The 24,181-nt window shown below is 46.1% G+C and overlaps 1 protein-coding gene across 1 annotated transcript in view; it reads left to right on the top strand.

The window, feature by feature from the left end:
* LOC126419407 (galactose mutarotase-like) overlaps positions 1–21,644 on the top strand; it is a 96,571-nt gene extending 74,927 nt beyond the window's left edge. Inside the window, exon 6 of the mRNA XM_050086596.1 lies at positions 21,462–21,644. Coding sequence (XP_049942553.1) covers positions 21,462–21,644 — 183 coding nt within the window. The remainder of the gene's footprint in view (positions 1–21,461) is intronic.
* The last annotated feature ends 2,537 nt before the right edge of the window (positions 21,645–24,181 follow it).

Below are 24,181 nucleotides of genomic sequence, written 5' to 3'. Positions count from 1 at the left end.
TGATAGTAAACAGGCAATACAGAGAAACAAGTATTGACTCGGGATGCTATTCAGCAGCAGATAAATCAAGTAACTCGGTTGCAGACAGAATTAGGACAACTAAGGGAGGAAAAGAAAGACCACTCACATCCTAGTGCATATATCTTTGAACTCACACTGCCCCATTGGTCCCTCCATTTTTCCAGAAATCAGAGGAAGTTGTCAGTGGTTTTTGATAAACTGGGTACTGACGTCAGGTTGGGAAATTGGAGTAGTGAGCACTTACTGAGTGCAGTTACAGTAAATTAAAGTTAGTGAGAGATGATCGTGCATTTTTAATTAGCCACGATAGATTAAGAGAAGCACAGCATTTCGTCGACTATAGGGAAACGGTTGGTATATGAGGAAAAATACACCCAGATACTAGCATGAGCAGCTTAATGGGATATTCCAAAAACAGGGGAAACCAATATAGAGTTTTATGGTCTGTAATTGATAACAATACATTGACCTCACAGAACATGATAATGCTAACAAGACCACATTACAGGAAACTGAGCAGAGTGCACTGGATGCGTTTTTTCAGGTTTGCAGACAGAAATGTCACACAGAATTCTTACGGGACTCCTAAAGACTGAATGAAGCAGTAGAAAGTGCAGTAGTACTAGCTGCAAGTGATGTGGTCACCACATTATGGGAAAAGATGGCAGTATTTAAAATAGATATCAGATGTTTTAGATGTAGTCAAACCAGTCACATGAAGTGTAATTGCAGAGAACAGCAGTGCCAGCCTTGTAAGTATTTTGGACATTCTGAACAGAACAGTAATGGCAGAAATTCACTATGGCATGGAAGACGGTAACAGGGTGGACCTTGAATCTTGCCGTTAAAACAGGAACTGTCAGCACAAGTCAGCTCTATGTGAAATCAATGGTAGACCTTTTTTGGACTGGTTACGTGAAAGGGGACTTATATAAATTTTTATTAGACACTGGACAGCCGGTATCTGTGGCAAGTAAGAGTATACTTCGTAAAATAGAATTAAATCTGCAATACTGTGCATTAACTGATGTAGGTGGGGGTCGTGTGGATTCACTCAATTCAACAATCTGAGTGGGAGGAGGTAACTTTTGTGTTGATGTGAAATTTCTCCTCCTACTCGCAGTGGCTATGAAGTCGTACTTGGTTTGATTTCCTGAGTACACATCATGCCAAAGTTGACTTAGAATGTTGTGTAGCAGAACTGGATGGAACGCTGTTTCATCTTGATTTTACTGCCGGAAAACCATTACTGTTGCAATTAACACCGAAAACATTGGTCTGGCTGCCTAAACTTTGTACAAGTTCTTTACGGCCAATTTGTGGAATATCGTTACCGAAAGATACTGGAAAATTAATCTGCATTGATATAGGTGTTGATCCACTGATGAATCCTTTGTGTGTTGATGAGCGTTTATCTGAAAATGAAGAATTAGATAAAGTACAATGTTTTGCACACAGTAGTCTATTCTATGTGTAGATAATTGATAAAACCAGAGTTGTGTCTGTTGGCATTGATAACTTAGACCTGAAGAAGCACAGCTATCACGTCGGACTCTGATAGCTAATTTAGAAATTAGGAATAACTGGACAGCAGTTCACATCAGATTACTGAACGATGGGACAGTCTGTTATTTCGATCGCATCTGGGAAAGAAGTCGAACTTCTAGACGGACGGAAAGAGCAGGACATGGAAAGATTGTTAGAAGAGTACTTGTGGTCACTTGATCTTCTTGGACCATTTCCTGCCATACCACCAACTCAAAATCATATGCCCACTAGGCCTATTTATAAGAAACCATACAGAGTTCTGCAGCATTTACAGCCTGTCATGGAAGAATTTATAAACCAGCAACTTCAAGATGGGATCCTAGAAACTGGTAATAGACCCTGTTCTGCACCTGTTGTCAACATCCTTAAGAAATCACCAGATGACAGCAGAGCACACAGCAGTGGTCTCCCACCCGCGGGCCGCATGCAGCCCAAAGCAATTATCAGTGCAGCCGGAGAAGTAAGCAGCTATCACACAACCAGAAAAAAAATCCGTTAATTCCGTTCATGTAAAAATATGATAAATCGAATATTTTCAAATTGAAACTTCTGCCACTCACTGCTATTCCCTCTTCCGTCCCCCATCCCCGGTTCCCTGAGCGGCTATTCTTAGTATTAAGTATATTATGTGAGTCTCAAAAATACTCGTCTGCTTCCAATGTGGTCCAGGTAAGCTAAAAGGTTGGAGAACTCTGGCATATAGGTTCCGTTGTCACTACTATTATTTAAAGCAGAAGACAAATTCAGATGTCTGCCCTATGACAAACACAACAGAAACCCAAGGTAATCTGGACCAGTGTTGTTATTTCACAACTATGGACCTATGAAGCAGGTGTCATCAATCAGAGGTAGCATCTGAGGATCGTCCGAAAACAGCATTTTCAAATCCCTCTGGTCACTATCAATGACATCACAAGCCTTTTGCGAGGAAAAACATGTGAGGTTTTTAAGTGGCTTTCAGGTGATATATTGCGAAGATTAAAAGTGAAACAATGCATGGTCTATTTAGATTATGTAATTGTTTTCTCCAAGGATAAACTGGAGCATCTATAAGCAGCGTTTACATGATGCTCATTACTTCAGCCATATTATGTTCCAAAATTGTGTACACGCTGATCTGTGACTTGTTGATTCCGTAAAAAATTGTCTGACACCCACAACAGTAAAGGAAGGGCAGTACATTTAGACTTAAAGATCCAACTAGTAGTTTAACTAGATGGGTATTACATCTGAATAATTTCGATTCTGACGTAATACATCATCCAGGTAGGTCGCACACAACAGCAGAGGGTCTTCCAACAAACCTTAAACATAATTTCAAATCATTTTTAAACTCTTCCTCGGTTACATGTTTAACGTCAAATATGAAAGACGGCATAACTTTTGTGGATCAATTAAACATTTGAAGCTGTTTTATACACGGGAGTTCGATTCCTTAAAGAAATGGTCGTTTACTGTTTTGTTTACTGTTGTGCTGCTAACAGCTGACAATGAATGACGTTCGTTACTGAGCCGTACGGGATTAGCCGAGCGGTCTAAAGCGCTGCAGTCATAGACTGTGCAGCTGGCCCCGGCGGAGGTTCGAGTCCTCCCTCGGGCATGGGTGTGCGTGTGTGTGGTCGTTTACTGTTTTATTTACTGTTTTGCTGCTAACAGCTGACAATGAATGACGTTCGTTACTGAGCCGCGCGGGATTAGCCGAGCGGTTTAAAGCGCTGCAGTGATAGACTGTGCAGCTGGTCCCGGCGGAGGTTCGAGTCCTCCCTCGGGCATGGGTGTGTGTGTGTGTTTGTTCGTAGGATAATTTAGTTTAAGTAATGTGTAAGCTTAGGGACTGATGACCTTAGCAGTTAAGTCCCATAAGATTTCACACACATTTGAACATTTTTTGTTCGTTACTGAGTGTACGATGTCCGGCAGGTGAAGTCGTCGTCGTCAGCTCAGCCTGCGAAAGCGGAGGCTGAGAAGCAGGACGCGCAAGATGAGGAGCTGGTGGAGGAAGAGGAAGAAGACGAGAATGCCGTAAGGGGCAAGGACGGCGTCCGCTACGGCAGCTTCTGTGGCATCTGGCTGGCGCCGCAGTGGTTCCCTAACGCTATTCACATGGTACGTTTTGCCTCTCTTAGCTCTGCTTGTTACCAGTATACAGAAATCCGCAGTTAGCAATGACAGGGGTAGAACTGGAAACCGGCCACACATTCAGCAGTGTGCTACTTGACACAGACAGGTCTGTTAAACATTTGGGTGCAATGTTGCAAGGCGATATGATATGGGACGAGCACGTGAGGGCAGTAGTAGGTAATGCGAATGGTCGACTTTGGTTTTTCAGAGAACTGTAGTGAAGTGTACCTCATCTACACTCCTGGAAATGGAAAAAAGAACACATTGACACCGGTGTGTCAGACCCACCATACTTGCTCCGGACACTGCGAGAGGGCTGTACAAGCAATGATCACACGCACGGCACAGCCGACACACCAGGAACCGCGGTGTTGGCCGTCGAATGGCGCTAGCTGCGCAGCATTTGTGCACCGCCGCCGTCAGTGTCAGCCAGTTTGCCGTGGCATCGCAGTCTTTAACACTGGTAGCATGCCGCGACAGCGTGGACGTGAACCGTATGTGCAGTTGACGGACTTTGAGCGAGGGCGTATAGTGGGCATGCGGGAGGCCGGGTGGACGTACCGCCGAATTGCTCAACACGTGGGGCGTGAGCTCTCCACAGTACATCGATGTTGTCACCAGTGGTCGGCGGAAGGTGCACGTGCCCGTCGACCTGGGACCGGACCGCCGCGACGCACGGGTGCACGCCAAGACCGTAGGATCCTACGCAGTGCCGTAGGGGACCGCACCGCCACTTCCCAGCAAATTAGGGACACTGTTGCTCCTGGGGTATCGGCGAGGACCATTCGCAACCGTCTCCATGAAGCTGGGCTACGGTCCCGCACACCGTTAGGCCGTCTTCCGCTCACGCCCCAACATCGTGCAGCCCGCCTACAGTGGTGTCGCGACAGGCGTGAATGGAGGGACGAATGGAGACGTGTCGTCTTCAGCGATGAGAGTCGCTTCTGCCTTGGTGCCAATGATGGTCGTATGCGTGTTTGGCGCCGTGCAGGTGAGCGCCACAATCAGGACTGCATACGACCGAGGCACACAGGGCCAACACCCGGCATCATGGTGTGGGGAGCGATCTCCTACACTGGCCGTACACCACTGGTGATCGTCGAGGGGACACTAAATAGTGCACGGTACATCCAAACCGTCATCGAACCCATCGTTCTACCATTCCTAGACCGGCAAGGGAACTTGCTGTTCCAACAGGACAATGCACGTCCGCATGTATCCCGTGCCACCCAACGTGCTCTAGAAGGTGTAAGTCAACTACCCTGGCCAGCAAGATCTCCGGATCTGTCCCCCATTGAGCATGTTTGGGACTGGATGAAGCGTCGTCTCACGCGGTCTGCACGTTCAGCACGAACGCTGGTCCAACTGAGGCGCCAGGTGGAAATGGCATGGCAAGCCGTTCCACAGGACTACATCCAGCATCTCTACGATCGTCTCCATGGGAGAATAGCAGCCTGCATTGCTGCGAAAGGTGGATATACACTGTACTAGTGCCGACATTGTGCATGCTCTGTTGCCTGTGTCTATGTGCCTGTGGTTCTGTCAGTGTGATCATGTGATGTATCTGACCCCAGGAATGTGTCAATAAAGTTTCCCCTTCCTGGGACAATGAATTCACGGTGTTCTTATCTCAATTACCAGGAGTGTATAAAGGAGACCGCATATAGAACAGTAGTGTGAACATTCTCGAGTACCGCTCGAATGTTTGCGATCCCGATCAGGTCGGATTAAAAGAATACAACGAAGCAGTTCAGTGACGTGCTGCTAGATTTGTTGTTGGTAGGTTCGATCAACATATGAGCATTGAGGAGATGGTTCGGGAACTCAAATGGGAATTCCTTGGGGGAAGGCGACGTTCGTTTCGCGAAACACTATAGAGAAGGTTTGGAGAACCGACATTTGAAGCTGACTGCAGAACGATCCTACTGCTGCCAACGTACATTCCACGTAAGGAACATAGACAGTCGTTTATACCTCACTCTATTTGCGACGGAACAGGAAAAGAAATAACTGTTGATGGTGTAAGGTACCCTGCACCATGCACCATTCGGTTTCTTGTGGGGTGCGTACGTAGATGTGGATGTGGATGCAAAACCGATCAAGCGCCTTAGTATGGAGGACGAACACGAACACCGTCGACAATATTTCGAAGGTTTTACACAGACATTTTCTGTGTATTTTGGTGTCATGGAGCATGGGTCTCCGGTGGCTGGTTAGAGAGTAATAATACAGGATGATTCAAAATAACTTTCCGAAATGCCATGGGACATTGACCACATAACATGGGCCAGTAATCACTTAGGAACCGGGGCCGCAAACGCCACGAGAGGATGCTACGGTCACGAGTCCGAAGCTTCACATTGAGTGTCCTTTTCAGCAGTGAGGTTGCGTTCTCGCTCGAGGGTGTGATGAACGTCCACAACGTACATGTGTAGGCGGATGTGAACCCACATGCTACACGTACAAATCCCTCACAACGCAAAAATACCCTTAACGTTTGGGCTGCCATTGTCGGAGACTGATTAATTGGATCGTACATTCTTCCATATCAACTTGATGGTCACATGTATCTCGTATTCTTGTGAGAGTTTCTGCCAGACATGCTGGATGATGTTCCCATTCCCATACTTCGCCGCATTCGATTTCAACACTACGGAGCCCCCGATTGTTTCAGCGCTCAGCTGAGGACACATCTGCAGACAACCTTCCTGGGCCACTGGATTGGTCACGGTGGGCAGTCGCATGGCTACCACGATCACCTGATCTGTTCCCAATCTTTTTTTTTTCTTCCTTGGGGTATTTGAATGGCCTTGTTTATCAAACATCTACACTCCTGGAAATGGAAAAAAGAACACATTGACACCGGTGTGTCAGACCCACCATACTTGCTCCGGACACGGCGAGAGGGCTGTACAAGCAATGATCACACGCACGGCACAGCGGACACACCAGGAACCGCGGTGGTGGCCGTCGAATGGCGCTAGCTGCGCAGCATTTGTGCACCGCCGCCGTCAGTGTCAGCCAGTTTGCCGTGGCATACGGAGCTCCATCGCAGTCTTTAACACTGGTAGCATGCCGCGACAGCGTGGACGTGAACCGTATGTGCAGTTGACGGACTTTGAGCGAGGGCGTATAGTGGGCATGCGGGAGGCCGGGTGGACGTACCGCCGAATTGCTCAACACGTGGGGCGTGAGGTCTCCACAGTACATCGATGTTGTCGCCAGTGGTCGGCGGAAGGTGCACGTGCCCGTCGACCTGGGACCGGACCGCAGCGACGCACGGATGCACGCCAAGACCGTAGGATCCTACGCGGTGCCGTAGGGGACCGCACCGCCACTTCCCAGCAAATTAGGGACACTGTTGCTCCTGGGGTATCGGCGAGGACCATTCGCAACCGTCTCCATGAAGCTGGGCTACAATCCCGCACACCTTTAGGCCGTCTTCCGCTCACGCCCCAACATCGTGCAGCCCGCCTCCAGTGGTGTCGCGACAGGCGTCAATGGAGGGACGAATGGAGACGTGTCGTCTTCAGCGATGAGAGTCGCTTCTGCCTTGGTGCCAATGATGGTCGTATGCGTGTTTGGCGCCGTGCAGGTGAGCGCCACAATCAGGACTGCATACGACCGAGGCACACAGGGCCAACACCCGGCATCATGGTGTGGGGAGCGATCTCCTACACTGGCCGTACACCACTGGTGATCGTCGAGGGGACACTGAATAGTGAACGGTACATCCAAACCGTCATCGAACCCATCGTTCTACCATTCCTAGACCGGCGAGGGAACTTGCTGTTCCAACAGGACAATGCACATCCGCATGTATCCCGTGCCACCCAACGTGCTCTAGAAGGTGTAAGTCAACTTCCCTGGCCAGCAAGATCTCCGGATGTGTCTCCCATTGAGCATGTTTGGGACTGGATGAAGCGTCGTCTCACGCGGTCTGCACGTCCAGCACGAACGCTGGTCCAACTGAGGCGCCAGGTGGAAATGGAATGGCAAGCCGTTCCACAGGACTACATCCAGCATCTCTACGATCGTCTCCATGGGAGAATAGCAGCCTGCATTGCTGCGAAAGGTGGATATACACTGTACTAGTGCCGACATTGTGCATGCTCTGTTGCCTGTGTCTATGTGCCTGTGGTTCTGTCAGTGTGATCATGTGATGTATCTGACCCCAGGAATGTGTCAATAAAGTTTCCCCTTCCTGGGACAATGAATTCACGGTGTTCTTATTTCAATTTCCAGGAGTGTATTACATCGCTAGAGGACTGTGTGGGCAGGATTGTTGCAGCGTCGATGTCAGGCGTGTCTGTAGTGGGTGTCCATTTATAGAATGTGACTTAATAACTGGAATGCCATTTAAAAGCCAGAATGGCCTTTGCGAACCCTGGTTCATACATTATTACCAATCTTGGTATGCTCTATGTGCCATATGAGTTTGTAAACTTTTTTGGTCACCCTGTATAGTTACGATTTTACACTTGATCCAGTGAACCCACACACAAAGTGCATAACAGCCAATTCTTGATCAGTTAACCTGTCCAAACCGCTGCGTATCACTGCTAATGTACAGCAAACGCTACTGGAATAATCCAACCCGAGACAGAACTGAACACTGCTGAATGCTAGTTTCAGGACGAAGAGCAGATCTGACATTCTACTCTAGCTGGCTCTTAACATCTTCTTCCGATAATCTCTTCAACAACAAAACCGGAAAACCGTTCAAAGCCACTTGGCCAAAAGACCCACTCAACACCACTCTTCAAGTTTTCATAGAAACAAATGAAATTTACTGGTTTCAATTAAACCTCGTCGGCCACTGTAACAGAGTGGTTAGCCCGACAGACGGTCTTGCAGAGAACCCAGATACGATTGTCGGTACTGTCAGGGATTTTGACACGCTGGGAGAACTGATATGGGGTGCACTCAGACTCGTGAGGCCAACCCAGAAGCTGGTCGAATGATTAATAGCGAATCGAAGGTCAAGAAACCCCACAACGACCGGGAGAGCACTGTGCATTACCACATGCCCCTCCATTCCACGTCCATTGATGCCATAGGGAGAGGATGACATGGTGGTCGGTTGGGCCCGATTGGCTCATCTAGGGTCAGAACGCGGAACTTTGGCTACCTGTCCTCAAACAGATCTCGTCTACTCCGTCACTTTTTATCCAATACCACCAGCAATTATTGTCTCTGCAATGTGACATCAGGGCTCTGCCTATGCAGCTGAATAAGTCCCACCACTCATCCAGAAAGTCAGAGATGATACAATCACAATGCCATTCCCGTATATACAAAGCACTTCCGGATTCTTGGAGGCTTCCCATGTTTGGAAACTAACTTGGTTGATCACTAAGAACCGTTCAATGCCGGTTACAGAAACACCGCCTCCGCTCCAAGGTCACGAGATTTCCCTACTTCCCTCCCAAATCCCTCCTGCATGACTGTCAGAAGGCTCCCAGTTTCAAAAACTACAAAATTGCTGCACGAAACTGATTTTACCTCCATGACCTTCAACCATTCAATCTCAGGAAGCGAATGCATTCACTGACCTTTTACTACTTTCACTAATACGATTACTTGGCAAAGTGCTGCTCCCTGCCAGGGCTGTTCCCAGTAGAACATATAAGAACCGTCTCATCGTAGGAAAATCACTAGCCCTTATGGCAGCTTAGCTGACCCATACCACAATCTCTTTAGAACAATTGTGAAAAAACTGACCCAGAACCTGCAGGCTAAATGACGCCCTCCCCGTTCTGCCATCAGATACCGGATACTGGCTCTGGCGTCCACAGTAGACGAGAAATGAGTCCACCGGCGCCACCAGAAATAATAAGCTCGCCAGACACAAAATACTGTTCAGTCACATTAATGTGACCACCAGTGAAAAGCCTTAATAACCACCTTTTGCAGCGTGAACTGCTGCTAGACAGCTACATCTACATCTACATGATTACTCTGCTATTCACAATAAAGTGCCTGGCAGAGTGTTCAATGAACTACCTTCATGCTGTCTTTCTACCGTTCCACTCTCGAACGTTACGCGGGAAAAACGAGCACTTAAATTTTTCTGTGTGAGCCATGATTTCTTTTATTTTATCGTGATGATCATTTCTCCCTATGTAGGTGGGTGCCAAAAGCATGCTTTCCCAAACGGAGGAGAAAACTGGTGATTGAAATTTCATGAGAAGATCCCGTCGCAACGAAAAACGACTTTGTTTTAATGACTGCCACTCCAATTCACGTATCATGTATGTGACACTATCTCCCCTATTTCGCGATAATACAAAACGAACTGCCTTTCTTTGTATTTTTTCGATGTTATCCGTCAGTCCCACCTGATGCGGACAGCAGTACTCCAGAATAGGGCGGATAAGCATGATAAAAGCAGTCTCTTTAGTAGACCTGTTGCACCTTCTAAGTGTTCTGCCAATGAATCGCAGTCTTTGGTTTGCTCTACCCAGAACATTATCTATGTGATCGTTCCAATTTACGTTATTTGTAATTGTAATCCCTAAGTATTTAGTTGAATTTACAGCCTTCAGATTTGTGTGGCTTATCGCGTAATCGAAATTTAGCGGATTTCTTTTAGTACTCATGTGAATAACTTCACACTTCTTCAATTGCCACTTTTCGCACCATACAGATATCTAAATCATTTTGCAATTCGTTTTAGTCATCTGATGACTTTACAAGACGGTAAATGACAGCATCATCTGCAAACAATCTAAGACGGCTACTCAGATTGTCTCCTATGTCGTTAATATAGATCAATAGAGGGCCTATAACACTTCCTTGGGGAACGCCGAATATTACTTCTGTTTTACTCCATGACTTTCCGTCTATTACTACGAACTGTGTCCTTTCTGACAGGAAATCACGAATACAGTCGCACAACTGAGGCTATACTCCGTAGGCACGCAGTTTGGTTAGAAGACGCTTGCGAGGAACGGTGTCGAAAGCCTTCTGGAAATCTAAAAATATGGAATCAATTTGACATCCCCTGTCGATAGCACCTATTACTTGATGAGTATAAAGAGCTATTTGTGTTTCACAAGAACGATATTTTCTGAAACCGTGCGGACTATTTGTGAATAAACCGTTTTCTTCGGGGTAATTAATAATGTTTGAACACAGTATATGTTCCAAAACCTTGCTGCAAATGGACGTTAGTGATATGAGCCTGTAATTCAGCGGATTACTCCTATTTCCCTTTTTGCGTATTGGTGTGACTTTAGCAATTTTCCAGTCATTAGGTACGGATCTTTCTGTGAGCGAGTGGGTATATAATTGCTAAATATGGAGCTATTTTATCATCATACTCTGAGAGGAACCTGACTGGTATACAATCTGGACCGGAGGCCTTGCCTTTATTAAGTCATTTAAGCTGCTTCGTTACTCCGAGGATATCTACTTCTATGTTTCTCATCTTGGCAGTTGTTCTTGATTGGAATTCAGGAATATTTACTTCGTCTTCTTTGGTGAAGGATTTTCGGAAAACCGTGTTTAATAACTCTGCTTTAGTGGCACTGTCAACAGTGCCTTCACCCTTGTTACCGCGCAGTGAAGATATTGATTGCGTCTTGCCACTGGTTTGCTTTATGTATGGCCCGAATCTCTATAGGTTTTTTGCCAGATTTCGAGACAGAATTTCGTTGTGGAAATTATTAAAATCATCTCGTATTGAAGTACAGGCCATATTTCGAACTTCTGTAAAACTTCGCCAATCTTGGGGGTATTGCGTTCTTTTGAATTTGGCATGCTTTTTTTCGTTGCTTCTGGAACAACGATCTGACCCGTTTTGTGTAACATGGGGGATCAGTACCATCACTTATTAATTTGTGTGGTATATATCTCTCAATTGCTGTCGATACTATCTCTTTGAAAACATTCCACAACTTTTCTACACTTACATAATCAGATCGGGAGGAGTGAAGACTGTCTCTTAAAAAGGCGTTATGAGCATTTTTATCAGCTTTTTTAAGTAGATATACTTTTCTTTCCTTTTTGATGGTTATAGGTGTTACGGTATTCAGCCTAGCAGCACCTGCCTTGTGGTCGCTAATCCCTGTATTTGCTAAAAGGTCAAGTATGCTTTCGCAACCATTTACGCTTCGAGTGGACTCATGAACTAATTGTTCAAAATAATTTTCTGAGAAATCATTCAGTACAATTTCGGATGACGTTTTATGCCTGCCGCCGGCTTTAAACGTATAATTTTTCCAGCATATCGAGGGTAGATTCAAGTCACCACCGACTATAATTGTATGAGCGGGGTACTTATTTGAAATGAGACTCAAGTTTGCTTTGAACTGTTCAGCAACTACATCTTCTGAGTCGGGGGGTCGGTAAAATGATCCAATTAATAGTTTTGTCCGATTGTCAGGTATAACCTCTACCCATACTATTTCACACGAACTATCTACTTCAATTTCGCTACAAGGCAAACTACCTCTGACAGCAATAAATACTCCACCACCAACTGTACTTAATCTATCCTTTCTGAACACTGTTAGATCGTTTGAAAAAATTTCGGCTGAACTTATTTCTAGTTTTAGACAGCTCTCTGTACCTACAACTATTTGAGCTTCAGTGCTTTCTATAAGGGCTTGAAGCTCTGGTTCTATCCCAACACAGCTACGTCAATTTACAACTACAATACCAATCATTTCTATAACTACCTCACTGTGTTTTACCTGCTCACTTTTAGACAGACGTCCCTTCTGTGGTTCCCTGAGGCCCTCTAACCTAAAAAACCGCCCAGTCCCTTCCACACACCCAACGCTACCCGTGTAGTCGCCTCCTGTGTGTAGTGGATTCCTGACCTATTAAGCGGAACCCGGAATCCACCACCCGATGGCGCAGGTCAAGGAATCTGCATCCCACACGGTCACAGAACAGCCTGAGCCTCTGATTCACTCGGTTCTGCACCAAAGGACCACAGTCGGTTCTATCGACGATGCTGCAGATGGAGAGCTCCGCCTTAATCTCTGAAGCAAGACTGGCAGTCTTTACCATTTCCGCTAGCCGCCCGAAACCAGACAGAATCTGCTCCGATCCAAAACGACACACGTCATTGGTACCGACATGAACCACCACCTGCAGTTGGCTGCACCCTGTACTCTTCATGGCATCCGGAAGTACCCTTTCCACATCCGGAATGACTCCCCCCGGAATGCGCACCGAGAGCACATTGGCTTCCTCCTCCTTGGCAGCCATGTTCGTAAGGGGCCCCATTACGCGCCTAATGTTGGAGCTTCCAACTACCAGCAAACCCACCCTCTGTGAATGCCCAGACCTTGCGGGCCGAGAAGCTTCGTCTGGAACAGCGTGGACGACTGCATCCGGCTAAGAGACATCGTCAGCCTCAGATAACACCTGAAACCTGTTCGTCAAATGAACTGGGGAGGCCCTACGATCGGCCCCTTGGAAAGTGCAGGCAGTACCCGTGGCGGCCACAGCAGTGGACCGATTGGAGAACACGTGGGACATGCTCAACGTCCCTCGCATCCCCGCATTCGATACCCCAGAGTGACGCCCCTTGGCAGCAGCCTCAAGCTGTCTGAAGGAAGCCAAAGCTGCCTGGAGCTGTGAGTGAAGGATCGCCAACTCAGCTCGCATCTGTACACAGCAATCACAGTTCCTATCCATTACTGCAGTCGCTTCTGTTTGAAGCTCATAAAAATGTGTAACAAGCGAAAGGTGTACTCGCCTTATTAGTAGCAGGAACTAGCGGTGCTGCTCTTGCAGACGGTCTATCACATGCATGAAGAGAGTCAGTGAGGTTCTGGAAGGTACCGAGAGGAATGTGTAGCCATGCCGACTTCAGTGCTGTGGCCAGCTGTGGTAGGTCTCCCAGTCGAGGATCCATGGCACGAACAGCCCTATCGAAGGGGGCCACAGGTTTTCGATTGGGTTTTAATTCAGGGATTTGTCGGCCACCAACTGCATGTTGGGGTTGATATGGCCACCAAGGATAGATGCGTACTTGTGTTGATCCATTGTGCCTTCCAGAGGGACTAGATCACCCAGTGAATGCCACGAAAACATGCCCTGGGCTGTATAACACTCCCTCATCCAGCGTCGACCCTTCGGACGATTGTTGCAGGGCCGTACATGCTGAAGGTCATTCATCTGTCTGATGGAACATATAACGTGATTCATCTGAAAGGGCCACCTCTCGCCGCTCAGTGGACGTCCTGTTGCGGTGTTGGCGTGCTAATTTCAGCCATCGCCGCCAATGAACAGTAGTCTGCATGGGTGCGTGAACCAGGCGACTGCTACAAAGGCCCATATGTAGCAACATTCGCTGAAAGGTCATTAAGGACACGCTGTTGGTGGCCCCTTGTTCCATCTGGGCTTTCAGTTGCTCAGCACTTACATGTCTAATCGCCCGTACGCATCTCTGCAGCCATTATGGCCAATGGCACACCATAGTTGCCTCGGCGGTGTTTTTTGATAGCGCCATTTTGTCATGCAGAGTATATTTTAACCACGGCGACAAGTGAGCAGCTTACAAGCTTAGCCCTTTCGGAAATGCTTTCACCACTGACCCAAAAGCCAATGATCATGTCCTTTTGGGCGTCAGATAAATCGTTCCATTTCCACATTACGACAACGACTGCACTATTGTCTGCGTCCCCCGACACACTGTATCACTCTCCACTGCTAATGCTGCCACCTGCAATCTGTGAGTGATTATTGCACGTTAACGACGAACATTGGCGGTGGTCACATTAATGTGACTGGACCGTGCATTAATTACCACATTCTAAAACTACACTGGTCGCTTTTGAGCAATGTAGGTAGTGTAGAACTGGTGCCTGGCGGCAATGTGACGCTCCACTGCAGACGCAAATCATGGTAGTTCAAAAATGGTTCAAATGGTTCTGAGCACTATGGGACTTAACAGCGGAGGTCATCAGTAGTCAACTTACATCTACTTAAACCTAACTAACCTAAGGACATCACACACATCCATGCCCGAGGCAGGATTCGAACCTGCGACCGTAGCGGTCGCGCGGATCCAGACTGAAGCGCCTAGAACCGCTCGGCCACTCCGGCCGGCAACTCATGGCAGTGAATCGGTGTCTACACACCAGTCGGTTCTATGGAGCAACGTGAGTCGACATGACGTGGAAATGTGATAGAATAACAGAAACGTGCTGTCGCGATTGGACGCATCTATGACCAGACCATGAATTAAGTTACTCCATTTTTTCAAGTTGAGTATCAGTGCGGAGTGTCCAACATTGTCTACAAGGAATAGGGTACCGCCCACAGCCGTATAACGCGGTGCAAGAACAGTATTCGTGAAACCTTCTTAAGACACAAAGGAATTAAAGACATTTTCCGCCAGTGGGCATTCGTATATATCAATGAGGTAAGTTGACCGGACTAGGATTCGAACCCAGATCTCCTGCTCACTACGTAGATGCGTTGACCACTACGCCATCCAGACGCAGTGACCACCACAATTGCTTGGACTACCCTAGAACGCCTCCTGCCAGACACAAATTCTCAACTTAAACCACACACTACGGATGTAGTGCCCCTGCTCATTATTCTCATTACTCGCGGCATATCGCCGATTCCCGCAAGAGTTCGAGCTTGGTGTGTATCTTCAGTGAAGGGATCATTTTCCGTCATCGCCTCAATTATATAGTAGTGCCTGTTATTTCAGATGTGTCCGAAAGAACAGACGTCACATATTGAGAAGATCTGAAACGACAGGGACTGAAGAGTAGTGCGTCGCCTTGTCTCTGACAGTCGCTATTAAATCCAATAGGGACTGTTGCTGTCAGTGAATACAGATCCTTCTCAACCATCTTCCAGTCAAACATTCCGATGACAACTGTATGCAGTGGACATTTGGCGGTTAGTCGACTGGAAGGCGGTAGGTTGGTCCCAATGTTGCCTCTATTGAGATAATGCAAAGCGTCGAGAGTGCTGATGGCTCAGTGTAGCTTTTAACGCGCAGTGTGAGGGGGTGTGGTTGAGGCCGGAAGTGTTCTGTGATGTTTTGGGGTGCATTTGGGTCAAGCATTGGGCCCCCTCATTCAGGTAAGCGCGCTCTCGACCCACAATCGTGCCGCCCGAAGTGGCCGTGCGGTTAAAGCCGCTGCAGTCTGGAACCGCAAGACCGCTACGGTCGCAGGTTCGAATCCTGCCTCGGGCATGGATGTTTGTGATGTCCTTAGGTTAGTTAGGTTTAACTAGTTCTAAGTTCTAGGGGACTAATGACCTCAGCAGTTGAGTCCCATAGTGCTCAGAGCCATTTGAACTTTTGACCCACAATGTTTACTCAACGTTCTCGGTGACCAAGTGTTACCATTAATTTCCATCTTCATGGTGAGTACGTTGTGGACAATCTCGACCTCGTACAAGACAACAGCCGTACTACAGGGCTGCAACCAGGCGTTCTTAGTTTGAGGATCACTCAGGAACTTAAGTTACCTTTCCGCATCCGAAGATCACTCTTTTAAGCCTAAAATGTAGCTACGACCGATGCTACGGGCTTCCTTTCCCGTCATAATTCACCGATACTCACTGCAATTTCGGAGCTGCATCTAGCTGTCTGTAGTCATACTTTTGTACACAATTAAGTGCGTGGCTGAAGGTTCATCGAACCACCGTCAAGCTATTTCTTTATCGTTCCACTTTCGAAAAGTGCCCGGAAAAATGGAACTCTTAGTTCTTTCCGTGCGAGCTCTGATTTCTCTTATTTTATTACGATGATCATTCCTCCCTATGTAGATAGTGGCCAACACAATACTTTCACACTCTGAGGAGAAAGTTGGTGACTGAAGTTTCGTGAGAAGGTCTTGCCGCAACGAAAAACGCATTTGTTTTAATGCCTGCCACCCCCATTCGTGTTTCATATCCATGACATCCTCTTCCTTGTTTCCCGATAATACAAAACGAACTGCCCTTCTTCGAACTTTCCCGGTGTTCTCCGTCGATCCTATCCGACGCGGATCCCACGTAGCACAGCAATACTCCAGAACAGGGCGGACAAGTGTGGTGTAAGCAGTCTCTTTAGTAGCCCTGTTGCGTTTTCTAAGTGTTCTGCCAGTAAAGTGCAGTCTTTTGTTTGCTTTACTCACAACATTATCTGTGTGATCGTTCCAGTTTAAGTTACTCGTAACTGTAATCCCTAAGTATTTAACTGAATTTATAGCCTTTAGATTTATCATGCAACCGAAATTTAGCATTTCTTTTAGTACTCATGTGGATAACCGCGCACTTTTCATTGTTTAGAGTCAGTTACAACTTTTTGCACCGTACAGATATCTTGTCTAAATAATTTTGCAATTTATTTGAATCGTCTGTGACTTTATAAGACGGTAAATGACAGCATCATCTGCAAACAATCTAAGAAGGCTATTCAAATTGTCTCCTAAATCGTTTATGTAGATCAGAAACGGCAGAGGACACGTAACACTTCCTTGGGGAACGCCAGATATTACTTCTGTTTTACTCGATGACTTTCCGCCAATTACTACGAACTGTGACATTTCATACAGGAGATCACGAATCCAACGGCGACGATACTCCACAGGCACGCAGTTTGGTTAGATATAGCTTGTGTGGGGAACGGTGTCCAAAGCCTTCAGCAAATCTAAAAATATGGAATCTATTAGACATCCCCTGTCAGTAACACTCATTATTTACAGAGAATAAAGAGCTAATTTCACAAGAACGAACCAGTCCACGACGCGTCTAAGCTATGTTAACACCCTCTACATTTCTCGTGTTTTAACTTTTGCTTGCTAGATGACGTAACTTTACACTCGACTTGGATGCCCCGTCTACTGTAACTATTTTAAACATTTATTAAATCTCGAAAGTGCTTATAACCGTTCATTGGGGAGGCATGCAATTTGAAATTTCGAAAATGTCAGAATACAGCTCTTCTTAAAGACGAAGCATGGCATAATTTTTAATCTATTCTATTGTACAGTTTTTATAATAATCATACACTCATTTTTCTCAAGGTGTCATTGGGCACATAACTGTTTAAATAGCCTGACTTCTACATTTTTACTCTTTGACATTGCTTCCCTACAGTACAGTGTAGGTTATTTATTTTTCTGTACTTATACTGGCCGGCCGCGGTGGCCGTGTGGTTCTAGGCGCTACAGTCCGGAACCGCGGGAGTGCTACGGTCGCAGGTTCGAATCCTGCCTCGGGCATGGATGTGTGTGATGCCCTTAGGTTGGTTAGGTTTAAGTAGTTCTAAGTTCTAGGGGACTGATGACCTAAGATGTTAAGTCCCATAGTGCTCAGAGCCATTTGAACCATTTTTTTACTTATACTGTACATATATACGCTTTGTTTCTTCATCTCCTATAATGCAGAATATTTATATATCCAAGTTATTATGCATTAATAATGGAAGTTTCAGATCCAGATGGAAATGGCCTCATACGAGGGTCAAAATTTTCCGTGAATGTAACAAGTTCTTATTAGCAACTGGAGCGGCTTTTCATTAATGACCTTGGACGGTTAGGACGGTTCAGGAGGTGTTGCATATTTTTATATTCGTCACAATCACATATATCGTCATATTCATCTATAAGGTCCCTCTTGATCAGGTTTGCCTTCACTGCTGCTGCACCCGTTCTGATGCGATTCAGGCTCTTCCTAATCTTCCATACCAAGCTCTCTCCGCTCGGCTTCTCTTGCAGTTTGCAGTGGAGGGTAGTCATTTGTAGACTCGGGAAGTTCTTCGGTGAGGAGTGTCTTAATGGATTTAAGTCTCTTAGCACAATAAGATTCTCCATGTAAGGAGTGATGTTCATCGGAGATAAGCTTAAATTTCTCCGTTATGTTTACGCGCGGCTCTTTGGGACTTTGCGTTCCCAAATGCGGCCATATTTTACAGTTTAACGAGCGGAATGGGTTTCATGCAACCAGTTATTAGTCGGCCTATTTCATTTAAGCTTAAGTTTATAGTGAAACGGGGTGAATAGAAACAGTTTCCAATTTAAAAAAAAAACTGATCATTTTAAAAATAAATATTAAAATCAAAATTATATAGTATTGTGGGTAGTGTGTCTAGCTTTAAACTTATAATCAGTTTTGAAACCTAGTGCATGGTTTTGAAGCATAAAAAGATAAAAACTTGGTGTTTCCATTCACTCTTTGGAGAGGGGTGAATAGCAGCAGCACTACTAACCTCATTATTTTTATTGTTTATTGGTCTTTGGGCTGAATAGGGATATTTCAAATCTGTTCTGGAACTATCCGACTAAGAAACAAAATTTAGCTGGTTCAAAACAGTTTTATTCGACATAACAAATTAAAAACATTGCATGAAAGTTTCTTATTATTTTCCAAATAATAGTTGTTGTATATCTAATTACTTTAGTGTTCAGTTAAATTGACTAAAACATGTCTCATCTGTTAAAATAATGGTGTTTAATCGGTCTTGTATTTTTTTATAAAAAAGAATCAACACAATCTTTGCCTTCTAAATAATAAATTTCGTATGTATTGAATCTGAATGACTGATTGCTTTTTCCATATACACTATGTGATCAAAAGTATCCGGACACCCTAAAACCATACGCTTTTCGTATTAGGTGCATTGTGCTGCCACCTACTGCCAGGTACTCCATATCAGCGAACTCAGTAGTCATTAGACATCGTGAGAGAGCAGAATGGGGCGCTCCGCGGAACTCACCGACTTCGAACGTCGTCAGGTGATTGGATGAAACGTGTCATACGTCTGTACGCGAGATTTACAAACTACTAAACATCTCTAGGTCCACTGTTTCCGACGTAATAGTGAAATGGAAACGTGATGGGACACGTACAGCACAAAAGCGTACAGACCAACATCCTTTGTTGACTGACACATACCGCCGACAGTTGAAGAGGGTTATATGTGTAATAGGCAGACATCTATCCAGACCATCACACAGGAATTCCAAACTGCACCAGGATCCATTGCAAGTACTATGACAGTTAGGCAGGAGGTGAGAAAACTTGGACATCATGGTCGAGCGGCTGCTCATAAGCCACACATCACGCCTGTGAAAGCCAATCGACGCCTCGCTTGGTGTAAGGAGCATAGACATTGGACGATTGAACAGTGGAAAAGCGTTGTGTGTCGTGACGAATCACGGTACACAATGTGGCGACCCGATGGCAGGGCGTGGGTCTGGCGAATGCCCGGTGAACGTAATCTGCCTGCGTTTGTGATGTCAACAGTAAAATTCGGAGGCGGTGGTGTTATGGTGTGGTTGCGTTTTTCATGGAGGTGGCTTGCACCCCTTATTGTTTAGCGTGGAACTATCACAGCACAGGCCTACATTGATGTTTTAAGTACCTTCTTGCTTCCCACTGTTGAAGAGCAATTCGGGGATGGCGACTGCATCTTTCAACACGATCGAGCACCTGTTCATAATGCACGGCCTATGGCGGAGTGGTTACACGACAATACCATCCCTGTAATGGACTGACCTGCACAGAATCTGAATCCCATAGAACACCTCTGGGAAGTTTTGGAACGCCGACTTCGTAACAGGCCTCACCGACCGACATCGATACCTCTCCTCAGTGCAGCACTCCGTGAAGAATGGGCTGCCATTCCTCAAGAAGCCTTCCAGCACGTGATTGAACGTATGCCTGCGAGAGTGGAAACTGTCATCAAGGCTAAGGATGGGCCAACACCCTATTGAATTCCAGCATTACCGATGGAGGGCGCCACGAACTTTTAAGTCTTTTCAGCCAGGTGTCCGGATACTTTTGATCACATAGTGTACTTTATGCTGCGATTAATCCCCTGGATTCAGAACAGTGCCAGGTGGTTCTTCTATTTCGTCAAATTCATGGTCTTGTTTTGAAGCAACGAAGACGATTACCGTTTCCATTCATCCCGAAAGTTCCGAAAGCATAACCCTAAATTTTCAGTTAGCCGAAACACAAATCATGTTAACGTATACTTAAAAACTGAATTTTTGGTTAATGAAACGGAATTGTAAAATGCTTTCCACGTGTTCGAAGTACCACATCACAAATTAGATAGGTGCTTATAAAAAAGGTTCTTAGTAAGCAGATTGGTTCGTCATAAGGTGAACAACCTCTGAAATTCATAACTTCCCTCTTACACTGGTTCACTACCAATGCAGACAAACAGAATTGTATATTATATTCCCGTTCGTCTTCCGAGACGGTAACACAGAACTTTTTTGGAAGTTTCGTTTCTGTTCACCCCTGTTAGCGACACATTTTTGTCATGTACAGATTTGGGCCCTACCATTATCAAGGTTAAAGCCGGTATTACTTAGTATTAGCTGATGTCTCCTGGGAGATGACAGTTTCTAGTCTGGTGAGTTTGTGCTACACTACGACATTATCGAATACGTACTGATGCTTGCTCATACCAGAAACATCTCAACGCCCTTGCAGTGACGTACTGCGTGACCTGTGTTGTGGTTGCCCCATTTCGCCCACTGTCTGCCGTACCACATGATACTGAAGATTCGCCGGCCGTTGTGGCCGAGCGGTTCTAGGCGCTTCAGTCTGGCACCGCACGACCGCAGTGGTCGCAGGTTCGAATCCTGTCTCGGGCATGGATGTGTGTGATGTCCTTAGGTTAGTTAGGTTTAAGTAGTTCTAAGTTCTAGGGGACTGATGACCTCAGATGTTAAGTCTCATAGTGCTCAGAACAATATGAACCATTTTGATACTGGAGATTCATTTCTGTATAGCCCTCGTAGATAAGCGAGTGAGATCCTGTTTCCATTTTGTGTTCCCAGGATCGCTTCCCAAAGTGCGTGGTGACGCCGGTGAAGACGTACGAGCACGTGACGGTGTACCGCTTCTACGCGAAGCCCAAACCACCGCGCTATAGCCTGGCTGAGGACGTGGTGAGGACGTCCGTCGAGACCGCCATCCAGGAAGTGGAGACTCGCGAGGCAGAGCCGCCGCCGGAACAATAAACAGTCTTTCTCTTCTCCACCGCTCACTCTCATTTCCTTATGTAATCCATAACCGAGAACCTTGCGAGAATCATCCATGACAAACCATTCGAACAGGTACGCAAATATGAGACGGCCGAAACACTCTCAGACTTTAGTATGAATGTAAGAACTCCAATTCCAAATGAGGCAATTGCTGACAGACATGAATTTTTCCGAGCTATGAGTTTAATAAGTCACGATTACAAAATATTGCCGCAAATTGGTAGCCGATCTCGCGGAAAAGTACTTTGGGTTCCGGAGAAATGTAAACTGAAGAGCCAAGGATATTGGTACTACTTCCTAATATAGTGTAGTGCCCCTGTGAGCACGCATAAATGCCGTAACACCACGTGGCAGGGACTCGACTAACGTCCGAAGGAGTGCTGGAGGAAATCGACTCCATGAATTCTGTATGGCTGCCCATAAATCCGTAAGAGTACGACGGCGTGGAGAGCTCTTCTGAACAGCACGTTGCAAAGCATCCCAGATACGCTCAACAGTGTTCATGTCTGGGGAGTTTGGTGGCCAGCGGAAGTGTTTAAACTCAGAAGAGTGTTCCAGGAGCCTCGCTGGAAATTCTGGACGTGTGGGGTGTCGCATTGTCCTGCTGGAATTGCCCAAGTTGGGGGGTTGGGTTGTTCGGGGGAAGAGACCAAACTGCAAGGTCACCGGTCTCATCGGATTAGGGAAGGATGTCAGCCGTGCCCTTTCAGAGGAACCATCCGGGAATTTTCTTGGAGCAATTTAGGGAAATCATGGAAAACCTCAATCAGGATGGCCAGACACGAGATTGAAACGTCGTCCTCCCGAATGCGAGTCCAGTGTCAAACCACTGTGCCACCTCGCTCGGTAATTGACCAAGTCCGTCGGAATACACAGTGGACATGAATGGGTGCAGGTGGTCAGACAGGATGTTTATGTACGTGTGATCTGTCAGAGGCGTATCTAGACGTATCAAGGGTCCCATATCACTCCAACTGCGCATGCCCCACACCATTACAGAGCCTCTACGATCTTGAACAGTCCCCTGCTGACATGCAGGGTCCATGGATTCATGAGTCATCAACAGCCCAGTGTCGGTCTTGACGGGCCCAGGCGAGGCGTAAAGCTTTGTGTCGTGCAGTCATCGAGGGTACACGAGTGGGCCTCCGTTTCCGAAAGCCCGTACCGATGATGTTTCGTTGAACGTTTCGCACACAGACACTCGTTGATGACCCAGCACTGAAAACTGCAGCAATTTGCGGAAGTGTTGCACTTTGTCACGTTGAACGATTCTCTTCAGTCGCCGTTGGTCCCGTACTTGAAGTATCTTGTTCCGGCCGCAGCGATGTCGGAGATTTAATGTTTTACCGGATTCCTGATATTCATGTTATACTCGTGAAATGTTCGTACGGGAAAATCCCCACTTCATCGCTACCTCGGAGATGTGTCCCATCGCTCGTGCGCCGATTATAACGCCACGTTCCAACTCCCTGAATTCTTGATAATCTCCCATTGTAGCAGCAGTAACCGATATAACAATTGTTGTCTTATATAGGCGTTGCTGACCACAGTGCCGTATTCTGCGTGTTTACATGTCTCTGTATTTGAATAAGCATGCATATACCAGTTTCTTTGGCGCTGTAGTGTAGAAACATGTGAGATGATACTAAAACCTACTGTTTATCTTAGAATACGGACTGAAGAAAGGCAAATATCGTATGTAGATTTACAGAAAGTTTTTGACGATGTTTAATGGATTATTCTCTTCTAAACGCCGAAGGCAGCAGGAGTACAGAGAATGAAATACTGTCTACAACTAGCACAGAAACCAGACTGCGGTGTAAGAGTCGAAGGTCATGGTAGGAAGCAGTAGTTGAGAAAGGAATGAGGGTTTTTTGTAGCCTATGCCGCGTTATTATTCAGTTTTTATGTTGAGCAGCCTGTAAAGGGAACAAAGGAGGAATTTGGAGAGGAAATTAAAGTTTATTAAGTCCAAATAAGAGCCCCGAGGTTTGTCGACGACATCGTAATTCTGTCAAAAACAACTTGCAATATGTGTGTAATATGAACATCAGTGAAAGTAAACAAGGACAATGGAATATAGACGAACCAAATCGGGCCAAGATGAAGGGCCGCGCGGGGTTAGCTGAGCGGTCTGAGGCGCTGCAGTCATGGACTGTGCGGCTGGTCGCGGCGGAGGTTCGAGTCCTCCCTCGGGCATGGGTGTGTGTCTTTGTACTTACGATAATTTAGGTTAAGTAGCGTGTAAGCTTAGGGACTGGTGACCTTAGCAGTTAAGTCCCATAAGAGTTCACACACATTTGAACAAGATGAAGGAATGGTATTAGGAAATGAACGCTATTTGGGCAGCAAAGTAAGTGCGGATGGCTAGAGAGGAAATTAAATTCAGGCTGGTAGTAGCAAGGAAATAATTTCTGAAAAAAAAACAGATTAGTAACATATTATATAAATTTAAATGTTAGGAAGTCTTTTCTGAACGCATTTGTCTGGAGCGTAGCCTTGTATGTAAGTGA

The sequence above is a fragment of the Schistocerca serialis genome, chromosome 9 (assembly GCF_023864345.2).
Source record: "Schistocerca serialis cubense isolate TAMUIC-IGC-003099 chromosome 9, iqSchSeri2.2, whole genome shotgun sequence".
NCBI classification, from domain to species: Eukaryota; Metazoa; Arthropoda; class Insecta; order Orthoptera; family Acrididae; genus Schistocerca; species Schistocerca serialis.
This window is presented reverse-complemented; position numbering and strand designations above follow the sequence as displayed.